The sequence below is a fragment of the Vicia villosa genome, linkage group LG5, assembly GCF_029867415.1.
Source record: "Vicia villosa cultivar HV-30 ecotype Madison, WI linkage group LG5, Vvil1.0, whole genome shotgun sequence".
Lineage (NCBI taxonomy): Eukaryota > Viridiplantae > Streptophyta > Magnoliopsida > Fabales > Fabaceae > Vicia > Vicia villosa.
This window is the reverse complement of record NC_081184.1, coordinates 75,675,316-75,689,486: the sequence shown is the minus strand read 5'-3', so window position 1 is coordinate 75,689,486 and position 14,171 is coordinate 75,675,316. Positions and strand designations below refer to the sequence as shown.

Genomic DNA, 14,171 nt, shown 5'->3' with positions numbered 1-14,171 from the left:
AAACAGATATCCTTGATGATAACAGGATATTTGAATCCTCACTGAAGCTTCTATTGTCTCATTGGGAGAGAGACAATGATCTGATCTTCCTTCTTTCCCTTCAGTGCTTGACTACAGCCCAATCAATAATTGCTATAATTCCTCACACACACAGACGCCCAGTTTGCTTCATAGTTGTTCAAACTGGACTGCATCCAAAGCCTTTGTAAAAATATCAGCAAGCTGATTTTCCGTTTTTACATGCTCAAGAGTTATGACTTTGTCTTTAACAAGGTCTCTAATGAAATGATTTCTGATGTCAATATGCTTAGTCCTACTGTGTTGAATAGGATTCTTGGAGATGTTGATAGAACTCAAATTTTCGCAGAACAATGTCATAACATCTTGTGTGACATTGTATTCAAAAAATATTTGCTTCATCCACACTAGTTAAGAGAAACTACTATCCGCTGCTATATACTCAGCTTCAGATGTGGAAAGCCATACACAATTATGCTTCTTGCTGAACCATAGCATGAAATTGTTTCCTAGAAAGAAACATCCACCAGAGGTACTCTTTCTGTCATCAACACTTCCATCCCAATCAGCATCACAATAACCCAATAACTTAGTGTTTGAGTTATGTGAGTACAGTATACCATAGTTGTACGTACCATTCACATACTTCAGAATCCTTTTGACTTGATTGAGATGAATCACTTTAGGTTCTTCTTGATACCTAGCACATACTCCAATAGCAAAAGTAATGTCTGGTCTGCTTGCAGTAAGGTAGAGGAGGCTACCAATCATACTTCTATACAAACTTTGATCAATACCAACCCCTTTTTCATCCATGGTTAGCTTGAAGTGTGTAGGAGCAGGATTTAGTTTGTGGCTTGCATTTTCCAATCCAAACTTCTTCACAATACTCTTTGCATATTTCTCCTAACAAATAAAAATAGAGTCTTCCATATGCTTGATTTATAACCTAAGAAAGTAGGTTAGTTCACCAACCAAGCTCATCTCAAACTCAGATTGCATCTGCATGACAAAAGTTTGGTCCATCTCATCTAACATCCCGCCAAAGATAATGTCATCCACATATATCTGAGCTACCATGAGTTTTCTATCCTTTTCTTTGACAAAGAGGGTTTTATCAATTCCACCCTTTTTATTTCCATGAAAAACTAAAAACTCAATCAACCTTTCATACAAAGCTCTAGGAGCTTATTTCAAACCATACAAAGCTTTCTTTAGTTTGAACACACGATCTGGAAAGGTAGGATCACGAAAGCCTTTAGGTTATTCCACATACACCTCTTCATTCAGGTATCCATTTAGGAAGGCACTTTTAACATCCATTTGGAACAGCTAGAACTTCAAAATACATGCCACCCCATGTAGTAACCTTATAGACTCTAGACGAGCTACAAAAGGAAAGGTTTCATCAAAGTCCACTCCTTCAATCTAAGTGTATCCTTGAGAAACAAGTCTGGCATTGTTTTCGATAACAACACCTTGTTCATCTGACTTGTTCTTGTACAACCATTTTGTCCCAATGACATTAGTTGCTTCAGGTCTTGGTACTAGGTCCCAAACCTCATTTCTTCTAAATTGCTCAAACTCCTCTTGCATAGCATTAATCCATAACTCATCAGTTAAAGATTCCTTGACATTCTTTGGTTTAACTTTTGACACAAAGTAGGAGTTTGACACCAATTGTCTTGACCTGGTGGTCACCCCTTTATTTAGGTCTCCTATGATTAGCTCCTTAGGATGATCTTTCTAAATCCTAATAAAGGATCCTTTATCAACTTTCACAGTGTCTGCAAATTCTGTATTAGCACTTGATTCAACAATAGTAACATCCAGAAGTGGGAATGTTTCAACACTCTCAACATGAGCAGATTTTTTAGAATTATCCATAGGGAAGAATGATCCAGCATCATCTGTGACATCATCTTCCTTTGGTGAGTCATCAACCACCATATTTATTGACTCCATTATCACCTTTGTTCTTGTGTTGAACACTCTATATGCTCTACTATTGATAGAGTACCCTAGAAATATTCCCTCGTCACTTTTAGGGTCCATTTTCCTTCTTTGATCCCGATCAGACAGAATGTAGCATTTACTCCCATACACATGGAAGTATTTCACAGTTGACTTCCTCCCTTTCCACAATTCATAGAGAGTAACTGAGGTTCCATATTTGATATTCATTCTGTTGTGGATATAACATGAAATGTTCATGTCTTCGGCCTAGAAATAGTATGGGAGTTTCTTATCATGAAGCATGACCCTTGCACATTCTTGGATAATTCTATTTTTGCATTTCACCACCCCATTTTGTTGAGAACTCGTGACTAATCCCTTCAGCAGAACAAAATTCTTCAAATTTGTTGTTCTCAAACTCCTTTCCATGATCATTTCTGATTGTGACCATATTGCATATTTTCTTTCTTTGGACCCTTTGACGCAGTTCTTTGAAAACTTCAAAGACATCAGACTTCTCTCAGTTAAAATTCACCCAGGTGAATCTTGAGAAGTCATCAACAACCACATAGGCATATTCCTCCCAAACTTTTAACCTGCATAGGTCCCATTAAGTTCATGTGTAGGAGCTCAAGAACCTTTGATGTGGTAGTAAGATGTTGGAGCTTCTTATAGGACATCCTTGTCTGCTTCCTAATTTGGAATTCACCACAGATCCTTCCTTCCTTAATCTTTAATTTGGGAATACCTCTGACAACTTCACTGGATATGACCTTTTTCAGACTTTTCAAGCGGAGATGTCAAAGATTTTAATGCCATAGCTTATTTTCATCCTTGTTTGACATCAAACAAATTGAAAAGCATTAAGCTTCTTGAGGACTCCATAGGTAGCAGTTATCTTTGGATATGGTTTCCTTCATGATAACCCCTCCTTCCTCATTTGTTACAAGACATTCAGCCTTATTAAAGTTAACTTTGAGGCCTTGGTCACAAAGTTGAATAATGCTAATGAAGTTTGAAGCTAGCCCTTTAACAAGAAAAACATTGTCAAGACCTGGCTGTCCTGCATGGTCCAACTTACCAACACCTTTTATCTCACCTTTTGATCCATCTAAAAAAGTGACACAACTGCTAGAATGAGGCTTGATATCTATTAAGAACTTTTGCATATTGGTCATGTGTTTATAACACCCACTGTCAAAATACCAGTGTTTTTTAGTAGAGGCTTTGAGAGAAGTGTGAGCTATAAGTGCAGTCACAACCTTCTTGGGAGTCCACTTCTTAGATTTACCACCGGTTCATTCCTTTATGGGATGCATATCTGTCTTGGGGTATCCATGAAACCTGTAACAAATGGCTTTTATGTGCCCAAAGCTTCTAGAATAATAACATCTTTGATTCTTCTTTTCAAAGAGCTTCTTCTGATGTTTTTGAGGATGCTGAGGCCTTTGATCTGACATTTTCTATTTTCCTCTAGCAGAAACAAACTTCACTTCTTCCACTTTAGTTTTGTCCTTTCCTTGATGAGTATAATCAATGCCTTTGCTATTACCTACATTCTTCCCAATTTAAAGAATCTTATCTAGCACATTGGAGCTACTGTTAAACATTCTAACAGATTGTCATATTGTTTAATTTTGAGTTAAGCAATATAACCTCTCCTTTGAGTTCAGAGAGGATAGATAGTTGCTTCACCTTCTCATTCTGAAGTTGTGCAATAATCCTCTTCTGATCTTCAACATATTGATCAACTTTAATATTTTTGAGACATAATTCCTTGTAAGCTTTGGAAAGTTCTTCAAAGGTAAGCTCTTCACAATCCGATTCTTCATCACACACTCCAGATAAGGCAGTGACATGCTTGGCAGTTTTAGTGTCACTTTCAGACTCATCTTCTGAACATGACATAGCTATCCCCTTTTTCTGCCTCTTGATATATGTAAGACATTCAACTTTTATGTGTTCATATCCTCCACACTCATGACACTGGACTCCTTTTCCTTGATAGAACTGCTCTTCAGTTTTGAACTATTTATCAGCATCTTGATTTTTGCTGATGTCAAGAGACTTATTCTGGACATTTGGTCTCGACTTCCAGTCTATCTTTTTAAACACCTTATTGATTTGTCTACCGAGTAGCACAAGATCTTCACCTTTGTCATCTGAATTCTCAGCATTGGACACAAATGCTAAGCTCTTCTTCTTTTTAGACTATTTGCCAAGTCTCGTCTCAAAGGTTTGAAGTGATCCCATAAGATCATCAACTTTCATAGTGGTTATATCTCGGGTTTCTTCAATAGCAGTAACCTTCATGTCAAACCTCTTAGGCAGAGATATGAGAATTTTTTTGAACAGTTTGTCATCAAATATCTTCTCTCAAAGTGCACTAGAGGCATTGGCAATATCCACAACATTCTTGTGAAAGTCATGAGTACTCTCATCTTCTTTCATTCCTAAGTTCTCAAGCTTAGTGGTAAGAAGTTCAAGTCTTGACATCTTTACCTTAGAGTTTCTTTCATGTGTAGTCTTTAGGATTTCCCAAGCATCTTTGGCAACAGTACAACCACTGATCAGTCTGAAGATGTTCTTGTCCACTCCATTGAATATGGAATTTAAAGCTTTATAATTTCCCATGGCTTATGTATCATCTTTATCATCCCAGTCTACCTCCTCCTTGACTGTAGCATTGACGTCCTTATCTTTAACCTCAGGAGGACTCCAACCTTTGCACCAGGCCTTTTCTTCTATGGACTTAATGAAAGCCACCATGCAAGCTTTCCAATAGTCATAGTTGGTTCCATCAAGAATATATGGTATATTCAATAACCCTCCTCCTTCCTTGTCCATTTTACTAGAAAGTATTGAAAATTCTAGTTACTCACGCTCGATGTCTTGCTGGATGTTATGACATCCATAATTATGCAGCACAGATAATTAAAACAGAACAACATAAAAACAATAAAGAACACATAGAATTTTTTACCCAGTTCGGTTCAACAACCTACTCCGGTGGCTACCAAGTCAGAGAGGGAATCCAATATAAGCAGAATTAATTCGGAGTTAAACTCCCCCGTTTACAACTCCTCACTTAAAACCTACCCAATGCAATTCCAACCTATTTCTAGACATGAGTATCTCCACTCACTCTCCCCCAATCACAATAGTGATTACAAATAAACATTACATAAAAATAGAGAGAAGACACACTTCAAAAACACACCTTGATCTGCTTAAAAGCTTCAATCAAGAGACACACACTCGTGCTTAAAAGCTTAGAGTGACAACTAACACAAACAACCAATTCCAACGCAATCATCAAAGACAATTGCTCGGAGTACAAGAGACAGCTACAGAACTATGGTTCTTCATAATTAACAATCTGCTCTCTCTGCGTTTCAAGCTGTCATATTAGGATTGCAGACTTTTTATATGCAGCTCCGGGGCCTTGGGCTTTTTTAGAAACAAATTAGGGTTAACCAAGTTAACTTCATTTACATGCCATTTGGTTGTTACAGAATGTGCTGTCAGCAAGATCTTCTGGACGAAATATTTAGCACACAATAAAAGGTTTCCTAAACTGTTAATAAAGATAAATCAGGAAACACAGTCACTAAATTATAACAGCTCTTGCTGTCACACAGGAATGTCATAGCATCGGTCATGACATTCACTACAGAACCTGTATTAGCTTAACACATATGCAGCATGCATAACACAATATCAAACATGTATGTTTTACCACAAATGCAGCCAACATGAAAACATCTTCAAGTATTTTCCGAGAATCTCACCTAGAGTCAGAGCATGATGTCTTCTTTGATGCCAATTGAAATTGTGGCGTTCATATCACAGATTTCCTAAAGGATGTTGAGACAACATTTTCCAAACACACACAATGACAAGGCATAATAGTATTGTGCAGAAACTTTAAAGAACATAAATAATTGTTCACCCAATTGGGTATCAACAATACCTACTCTAAGAGTGTAAAATGGTGGGCGAACTGACTTTTAAAATATGTGCGGATAGCAAGAGTTGCCACCGATTTTATTTTATCTAATTGGAAACGCAAAAAGAACAGGAAAGAGCTTTTTGAAAGAGATTGAGTTCGGGGGGTAAGTTATACAAAAGGAAGGTGTTAGCACCCTTTGTATCCATGGTTATCCATGGGCTCTTAATTGCTTAGCTCACTTGTTTGTTTGAATTGTTTGAAAGAAGTGTCATGTGTGTTTAGTAAAGATTTTCTTGAATAAGGACTTTAATTTGTAAATAAGTGTAGCCTTTTGGAAATTGTTTTGAAAGAGGTGTAAAAAGCATTTGAAAGTTTGATTTGAATTTGTGAGCAAGCAGTTAAGAGCTACCTACCCTAAGTTTGTATTTCTTGTTCTTTAAGTCTTTCGTTTGAAGGGGTTATCCATATCATAAGGAGGGTAGGTAGTCCATTCATTGGATATGATCGGTTCATCGAGGGTCATCGTTTGCCATAAGTCTATCCATACCATAAGAAAGGCAGAAAGTCTTTAGGAAAGGATATGAGTAATCATTTGTAGGCAACCAGTAAGGATACCTTAGCATTCGAAGGGACGATCATCATTTACCGAGGCAACATCGAGGGACGTGATCATTTTGATCGTAGGTAACTCGAAGGGACTATGATCTTTTATCGGAGGGACTATGATGATTTGAATTCGTAGGCAGCATATGCTAAGGTATCCTTACGCTTGAGGGACTTGACTATTTTGATCGAAAGGCAACATAAGAGGGATTACCTTAAAGGTGTGTGCGTGCAACAATCATGTGAATTCAATTCAGATATTTATCTTGCATTACGTGAACTAGATTCGATTAATTGTTGTCACTCCCTACTTTACTAACCACGCAGTTAATATATTGATGGGAAAATAAAGTGCGGAAAGTAAATGTTCTACGCTATTACATGGCTTTGGGGAGGGGGATTACAATAAAAACCTGTCGGGGAGATGCGGAAATTAAGTGCGAGGAAATAAAAGCCTAATTAACTATTACATCAAAAACCTTGCAACCTATACATAGTTTCTAGAAATTTAATAAATCGATAAATGAGTAATTTAAATAAAAGACAGAATTTAAACATCATGCGACATTCAAGAGTTTTGAGATGAGAAGAGAATCGCGGTGGAAGAAAAATCAGGGTTAAGGAAATTAGATGAACCTAAATTAATTTAATTATTAAACTAAATCCTAATTTTAAACTAAATTAAATGTTTAAGAAAAATTAGGTACGAATCCTAATTATCTAATTAATTTAACATAAAAATTAAACCTAATTATCTAATCAAATCAAATTCGTTAATTAATTAAATTAGTTAACCTAAATTAATCTAATAATTAAATTAATCTAATGATTAAATTAATCTAATAACTTAATTAAGAAAATAAATTAAAATAAAGCTATTTGCTAATCCTAACTTAATTGATAAATGGTTGGTTTAATTGGAAAAGTGTTTATTTGAAAAAGGTTAAAAAATAAAAATAAATTAAGAAAAAAAATAGAGAAAATAAGGAAAAGAGGGTGCTGGGACCTGGTGTTGCTGTTCCATTGAGGACTCACAGTGGGAACGAGCTTCTGATCCTTTAGACTAGTTCTCACTGAAGATCCAATGGTAAGAGCGCGAAGGTGTATCATGAACTCGCATGGGGATGCAGCGTGTGATCTGGGACAATGTGACAAAAAAACTCTTGTTAAAATTAAGCGTCAAGAGTAGGGTTCGAACCCATACCCTTGCGCTCACCACCAAACATTGTTGCCAAGTATGCTGCACAATTTATTTGTTAAATGAATACAAAATGTTAAACAAATAATAACGCGCGTGGAATTCAGCAAAGTCAACAAATAATTCAGAAGTGGGGTCCTTTCACGCTGACCAACGAATCATATTTGGAGAGAGAGACTATCTGTTGATGGGCCAATGAGAATCATGTGCGTGGGTCAATGAGTCACCGTCCCTATTCATCATCTTCACCCTCCGCACATGCGGATTTTCCTGGGGAATTACTTGCAAATTTTGCTGCGCTTTTTGTATCGATTCTGGAAAATGTTAGAAGCTCAATAAAAAGGTGTTAGCCAAACCAGATAAATGCCCAGATCGTATGAAATCAGGCTCCTGATCACGAATATGGGGTCACTTTGGACCGAAAGCCACTACATCCATGAAAACGACTACACACTTCACTTGTGCCCTAACAATGGTCGGGGGCGTTTAAGACCTGATAACTCCATTCCAATGAAACATTCCCTCTCTAAACTTCATAAAGAACTCAAACACATCATTAAATCTCAGTAAAAAATGATAATTAGGGAGATATGAAAAGACAAGAACATGTGTAAATATGAGAAATTGCTATGCATGCTTTACACGTCATGGCACCTGTATATTACTTCAAACTTACCTTATGTTGTCCCAAGAAGAGGATTGAAAGGTTATTTGTCTTTGTGAGTGGATGCAAACCCTAAAATGAAAACATGCTTTTCTTGAAATTTTTTGAGGTTTTTGCTAGGGTTTTCTGACCTTCTTTTTCAGTTCCCTTGCTTCTGAATATATAGAGTATATATAGGGAATGATTTTAGGGTTGAAATATTGGAAGGAAATCATGGGATTGATGACTTGGAAATATGAGAATGTCTTGATGGAAATTTGATGCAAATCTTACTAATTTGGTCCAATCTATTCTCCAATCCCCACGAATTTTCAATCAAATATTATGAGTATATTCTTAATATTTGATCACAAAATAAGCTTAACACAAAATCTTTGATTTTTCATTATTTATTTTAATTAAAATTAAATTCAAATTAATTAAATCCAAAAATAAATAAAATAAATAAAAGGAGAGCATGTGATTAGGCTTAGAAGTCGTGGACATGCTTAGGGTCATGATTCAAAACCACATTTTAGGCCCATGAGTCCAAAACGACAAGATTCACTACTTTGCATTTCATGCATTCTCACAAAATTGCCCAACTTTAGCAATCCATAACCTTCTTAATATTTATCCTATAAAGATGTTCTAGGACTTTTTGGAAAGCCTGAGATGTCCTTTATTAGCCACTTTCAAACATATTTTGCATTTGAGGATTTTATCTTGAAGATATAGCTCCAGACAAAAAATTGCTTTTCAGGAGCTTCTAGAAGGACCTGTAATGTTTTGGCTCATATCTCTCAAATGGTACATTTCTTGACTTTGGGCCCAACATCAAAGTTGTATAGAATTGAATTTCCTTGAGAATAAGCTTTGGTTGGGGAATTTATGATGAAGTATGAGAGAGTTATGGCTAGTCAAAGTTGAGTTGACTTTCTCCTAGAAACCCTAATTTAGCAACTTCAAGTTTTGATGATTTCTAAGCTTTCCTTGATTAATCATGATCAACACTTGATCAAATGATGAATGTTACTTCAAAATATTGATATTGACCAAAAATCGGGAATTATGACTGTATGTTGACCATAGTTGACTTTTAGGTCAAATCAGTCGATTGTTGATCATTTGACCCATTGACTGAGCAATCTTATGAATCAAAGCTTGAAAATTGAGGTGAGGATTCTTTGAGGCATATGAGAAGCCATGAAGTCCACTTGAGGTATCAGAACCTGATTTTACCTTGAAAGAAGCAAAACCCTAGTTGTGGGTTGATTGCTTAGGAGATAGGTAAATGTGCCCAATTCTTGCACAGTCTTGAGCAGTTAAGAGTCATGTGAGCCAAAATATGATGGGAAAATTTTGGGGTATGACAGCTGCCCCTGTTCAATCTTCTTAAACTTGAGGATGTAGATTGGCATGCGTGTCTGTCGGAATCCGAAGGTGGAAGAGGATTGAACACTAGAATACCAAGAAATTTGCCCTTGATGATGCATGGAATTTTCGGAGATGGGCTTAAAGATTCCATCCAGGAAAAGTATTGTCGGATATGGGCTTAGAGATGCCATCCAGGTGTCGGCAAGGTATTCTCAGAAATGAGCTTAAAGATGCCATCTGGTTTTGATAATATGAGAGTCAGAATGAGTCGTACGTTAGACTGTATCTGAGCTCAAAGTATTGAGAGGTGATTGTTAGAGATGGGCTTAAAGATTCCATCTATTTTTTGGAGATAAGATAAGGATCAGAACAAGTCGTACGCTGGTGGTTAGGAATGGCCGTACATTAGGCTATATAAAAAGGGACATACTTAGGATGAGTCGTACATTATACTGGATCCGATGTATTGATGAGTGTCAGGATTAACTTTCATATTGATTGTATCTGCCTCTTTCTTTGAAGGATGATCGTGTCTACACCGTTCGTGATGATAGAATTAGATCTTTGTATGTTGGTCGTGTCAACACTGAATTAGATCTTGGAAAGATGATCGTGTCTACACCGTTCGTGATGATAAAATAAGATCTTTGAATGTTTATCGTGTCAGCACTGTTCGTAGTAAATGAATTAGATATTGGAAAGATGATCGTGTCTACACCGTTTCGTGATGATAGAATTAGATATTTGAATGTTGATCGTGTCAGCACCGTTCGTAGTAACTGAATTAGATCTTGGAAAGATGATCGTGTCTACATCGTTCGTGATGATAGAATTAGATCTTTGAATGTTGATCGTGTTAGCTGATCGCGACTTTACGTGTCTATTAATCTGATGACTGCAAGTGCACAGTCGTGTCGTGTAGTTTTAAAAGATATCGAATCCACAGGGACTATGAATCGATCTACCGTTATCTAAGGTTACTATGTAAAGCTAGGGCTACTAATATTTCGATTGTTCCTAAGGGAAAGTGATTGTGAGAAATAAAGAATATAATAAAAGACAGATATCAGCATGTATTTCGTTTAACTTAAGGTGATCCGAAGGTCCATTGGCTTTTGCATAATTTAATTAAAAATCTTTACTAATTCAATTGGGTAAAAATCCTCGTCTCAAACTTTCGCTCTGTTGATTTAGATTACTATCCTAATCCTAATGTACGCTTTCGCCATCCCATTAGATTTTAGAAAAGCTTTTTGGAAACAACGTAATTAATAAAATGCATGTTTTATGAAGTTGTTATCTATTTAAATCTCCTAATCTCAAACTTTCGCTCTGTTGACTCGGAACATGCTAATATCCCTAACATACGCTTTCGCCATCCCGCTCGGGTGTAAAAACAATTTTTGAAAATAAATAAGTTCTAATTAGTTTTAATACGCTTTCGCCATCCTTAAAACTAATGTCCTATGTCTACTATCCAGTTAAAGATCTCAAACTTTCGCTCTATTGATTTTAACCTTTGACCGTCTTAAGATCTCAAACTTTCGCTCTATTGATTTTAAGACTTACTAATTAAATTAGACATACAAACCAAAAACAAGTGATATTTAATAAAACATAATTAAGCCAATTTATTTCGGATCCCTACGGTTAACTTACTTTACATACCGATACCTTAGTAATTTAGCCAGACATATTAATACAGTTAAGCATGCATGAATTAATTTGGCTTATAATAAAAGGCATGTTAATTTGCATATAATATATCATGCAAATAAATATATAAATAAAGGCAGTAAATATTAAACCTGAATTAAATAAATTGAAACTGAATCTTCGAGTACTGAACTTCCACCACAGGTTGGCTGGATCGTTCTTCGGAATTTAAACGGACGGAAAATAAAACAAGGAAAATAAAAAGGCGATAAATCTAACGTAAGGCTAGATTTATAAAAGGTTCACAACAATTTCCGGTGTAGAAATCGTTGTGAGAAAATAACTGTTTGAATTAAAGGAAGGCAGAAAATATAATGCACGGTACAATTTCGGCAGCACTTCGTTAGCAGGAAATCGGACAGATTGAAGTGAAGTGGCTGGCTTTATTTATAGGCGAGCCTTTGCAGTTGGAATGCGTGAAAGTAGGGACTTCTCAGACTGGGACTTGGAGACGTGCGTCTCCACTTCTTTAGGGAGACTCAGCACACGACTTGAGACGTGCGTCTCAAGTGGAGAGAATCTAGGAGTGGTTGGAGACGGGCGTCTCCTCTTGGTGATGTGGCAGAAGAACATTGGAGACGTGCGTCTCCACTTGCTTGTGTGATTTGGGCCACGCAGAATTTATCCTTCATGGGATGGGTCACTAGCTTTGCACATTTTGGGTCTTATTTGCACCTCCTTTTCACTTCAGCACCTATTTTTCATCTTTTAGGCATAAATAGTGGTCGTTTTAGCTCCATTTCTTCTCCTTTTCACAAATAGTCATAATAAGAGCGTAAAACCTGAAACAAAGCGAAAACTCGCGTAATATCATAATAAATCAACATAATAAACGGAAAATGCTATAAATATCTATGGATTTCAGGCTAAATATACGATATAAAATCGTGTCATCAAATTCCCCCAGACTTGAACCTTTGCTTGTCCTCAAGCAAAATAATAAGGTAAAGATAGGAGGACAGCGAAATGAAATACGTTTCCACCACGCCGTTCGGTCATACTCAGCTACATAATGTTTTTGTTTGAAAATAATGTTGCAGATCCAAGCAATAAACTTATAGTAGCGACACTAGACAACTCCCAACATGCATACCAATCCGAATCATGCCATTATAGCTTGATCTTGACTCGTCATCATGTTTTACCCTTTTCATTCGCGCGCAATCACATTAAGCCCTTTATCTTGACACGCACATAGCAGAGTAGTCGGTTAGTGACTATGATCCTTCTTATGGAGTTCTGGCACAATTATGTGGTATACTCCTTAGCGCTCATTTGTAGATTGTGGGGAATCGGACAATAGTCCTTCCTACCAAGTTTAGTACCAGATGACTTCTGAACCAATCAACAATGAGTTTTTAAATTCTCTTGTATTTGAGATTTGCGACCGTTAGGTTAAATGATCTTGTGAGGATCACCTTACTTAGTAGGCACATTTCTTGTTACGGTTAAGCACATAATTATTATTATGAGGATCATACACTTATATTCATCGACTCTCTGCGTAGTTTGTATCTAAGACGGTGCCGACTGCTAGAATAAACTACTAAGGGTTACTTCAAAAATTAAAGTCGATGGTTTCGGTATAAAGGGTATTCAAATCGGTTACGCATACTTGGGGGTTTTAGAGTGTTGGGACAATAAGGATATTGACTTGATTCAATTTCTATGCGTTGAGTGTTTGAGTAGCTTCGTATTTCTCAAACGTGTGGGGTTTGCGTTTATCGTTAAGGAGCAAAAATTTTTTATGGCTCAAGAAAATGGAAGAAATTGTAATAACTACGGAATTATACATATAAGACTTGAAATTCCATAAGTATTCTTTATTGAATTAGAAAAAACATTACAAGGAAGGGAAATAAACTAAAAGGAAATAAAGCTAAGGCAAGTAATACGACTCCCCCAGACTTAAAAGATGCAGTATCCTCAATGCATGAGAACTACTCCTCAGTGTTGCGGTTGCGAGAACTGCTTGCGCCTCTTGTACGAACACGGCGACGTCTATCAGGAGGAGAGTCATTTACACGAATGTTAAGATCATGCAAATATGTAGCAATTTCAGTGTATTGACCTTCGTTCCTAATAGCATAGTCACGGTGCTCTTGTTGCATCTCTCGAATGAGCCTTATTGTTTCAGTTTGATTTGTCTACATAGCTTGAACGAGTTGATCTTGGCGTAGAATTGCAGCATACATGGCATCAAGAGTGATAGGCGGAGGGTTGTTTTGAGGAGGTTGGTTGACATCAACTTGCCCTTGGTTGAGTTCTTCTTCATTTGCATCCATAGGTTCATTAGGATGTTCTGGTTGGTTATCGTGAGGATTGTCTTCAATAAGCCTCCAACGCTGAACATAACGGATGTTGATTCTTTCAGGGCATGGAAGGACGACATAAGGAATCAGAACTTTGTTGACGACCAAAGTGTATCGGCCATCATGGCGGGGTGAAACCAAGTGGGAGTCACGGCAATAAGTGAGGTCGAGTGATTGAGCAGGCATCATGAGATGAGAGAGTGAAAGGAGCTCATCACCAAGACCTAAGGCACATGCCAAGGAAGTAATAATACCGCCAAACAGAAAGGGGTTTGTAGCAGGGGCGTTAACGCAGCTTTGGATGTGTTGGAGCATAAACGGTGCGGCATTGAAACGGAGGTTGTTTAGCGCACAATAAAGGAAAAATAATCCATGCTGATTTACCTTATGGTTGTT

General features: G+C 37.0%; 1 protein-coding gene across 1 annotated transcript; it reads right to left on the bottom strand.

Moving 5' to 3' along the window:
* Nucleotides 1–429: 429 nt before the first annotated feature.
* LOC131604854 (secreted RxLR effector protein 161-like) lies at nt 430–1,098 on the bottom strand. The gene is made up of 2 exons (XM_058877269.1): nt 994–1,098; nt 430–924 (listed from the first exon to the last, which is right to left on the bottom strand). Exons 1-2 carry the CDS (start codon nt 1,096–1,098, stop codon nt 430–432), a joined length of 600 nt encoding a protein of 199 aa, XP_058733252.1.
* Nucleotides 1,099–14,171: the final 13,073 nt, after the last annotated feature.

Bases quoted from the DNA above. Each gene is read 5' to 3' on its own strand.
- LOC131604854 (XM_058877269.1), bottom strand. From the start codon at position 1,098: ATGGTAGCTCAGATATATGTGGATGACATTATCTTTGGCGGGATGTTA. The intron at 925-993 runs GTTGGTGAACTA...TTTATTTGTTAG, and splicing joins CTGAGTTTGAGATGAGCTTG to GAGAAATATGCAAAGAGTAT.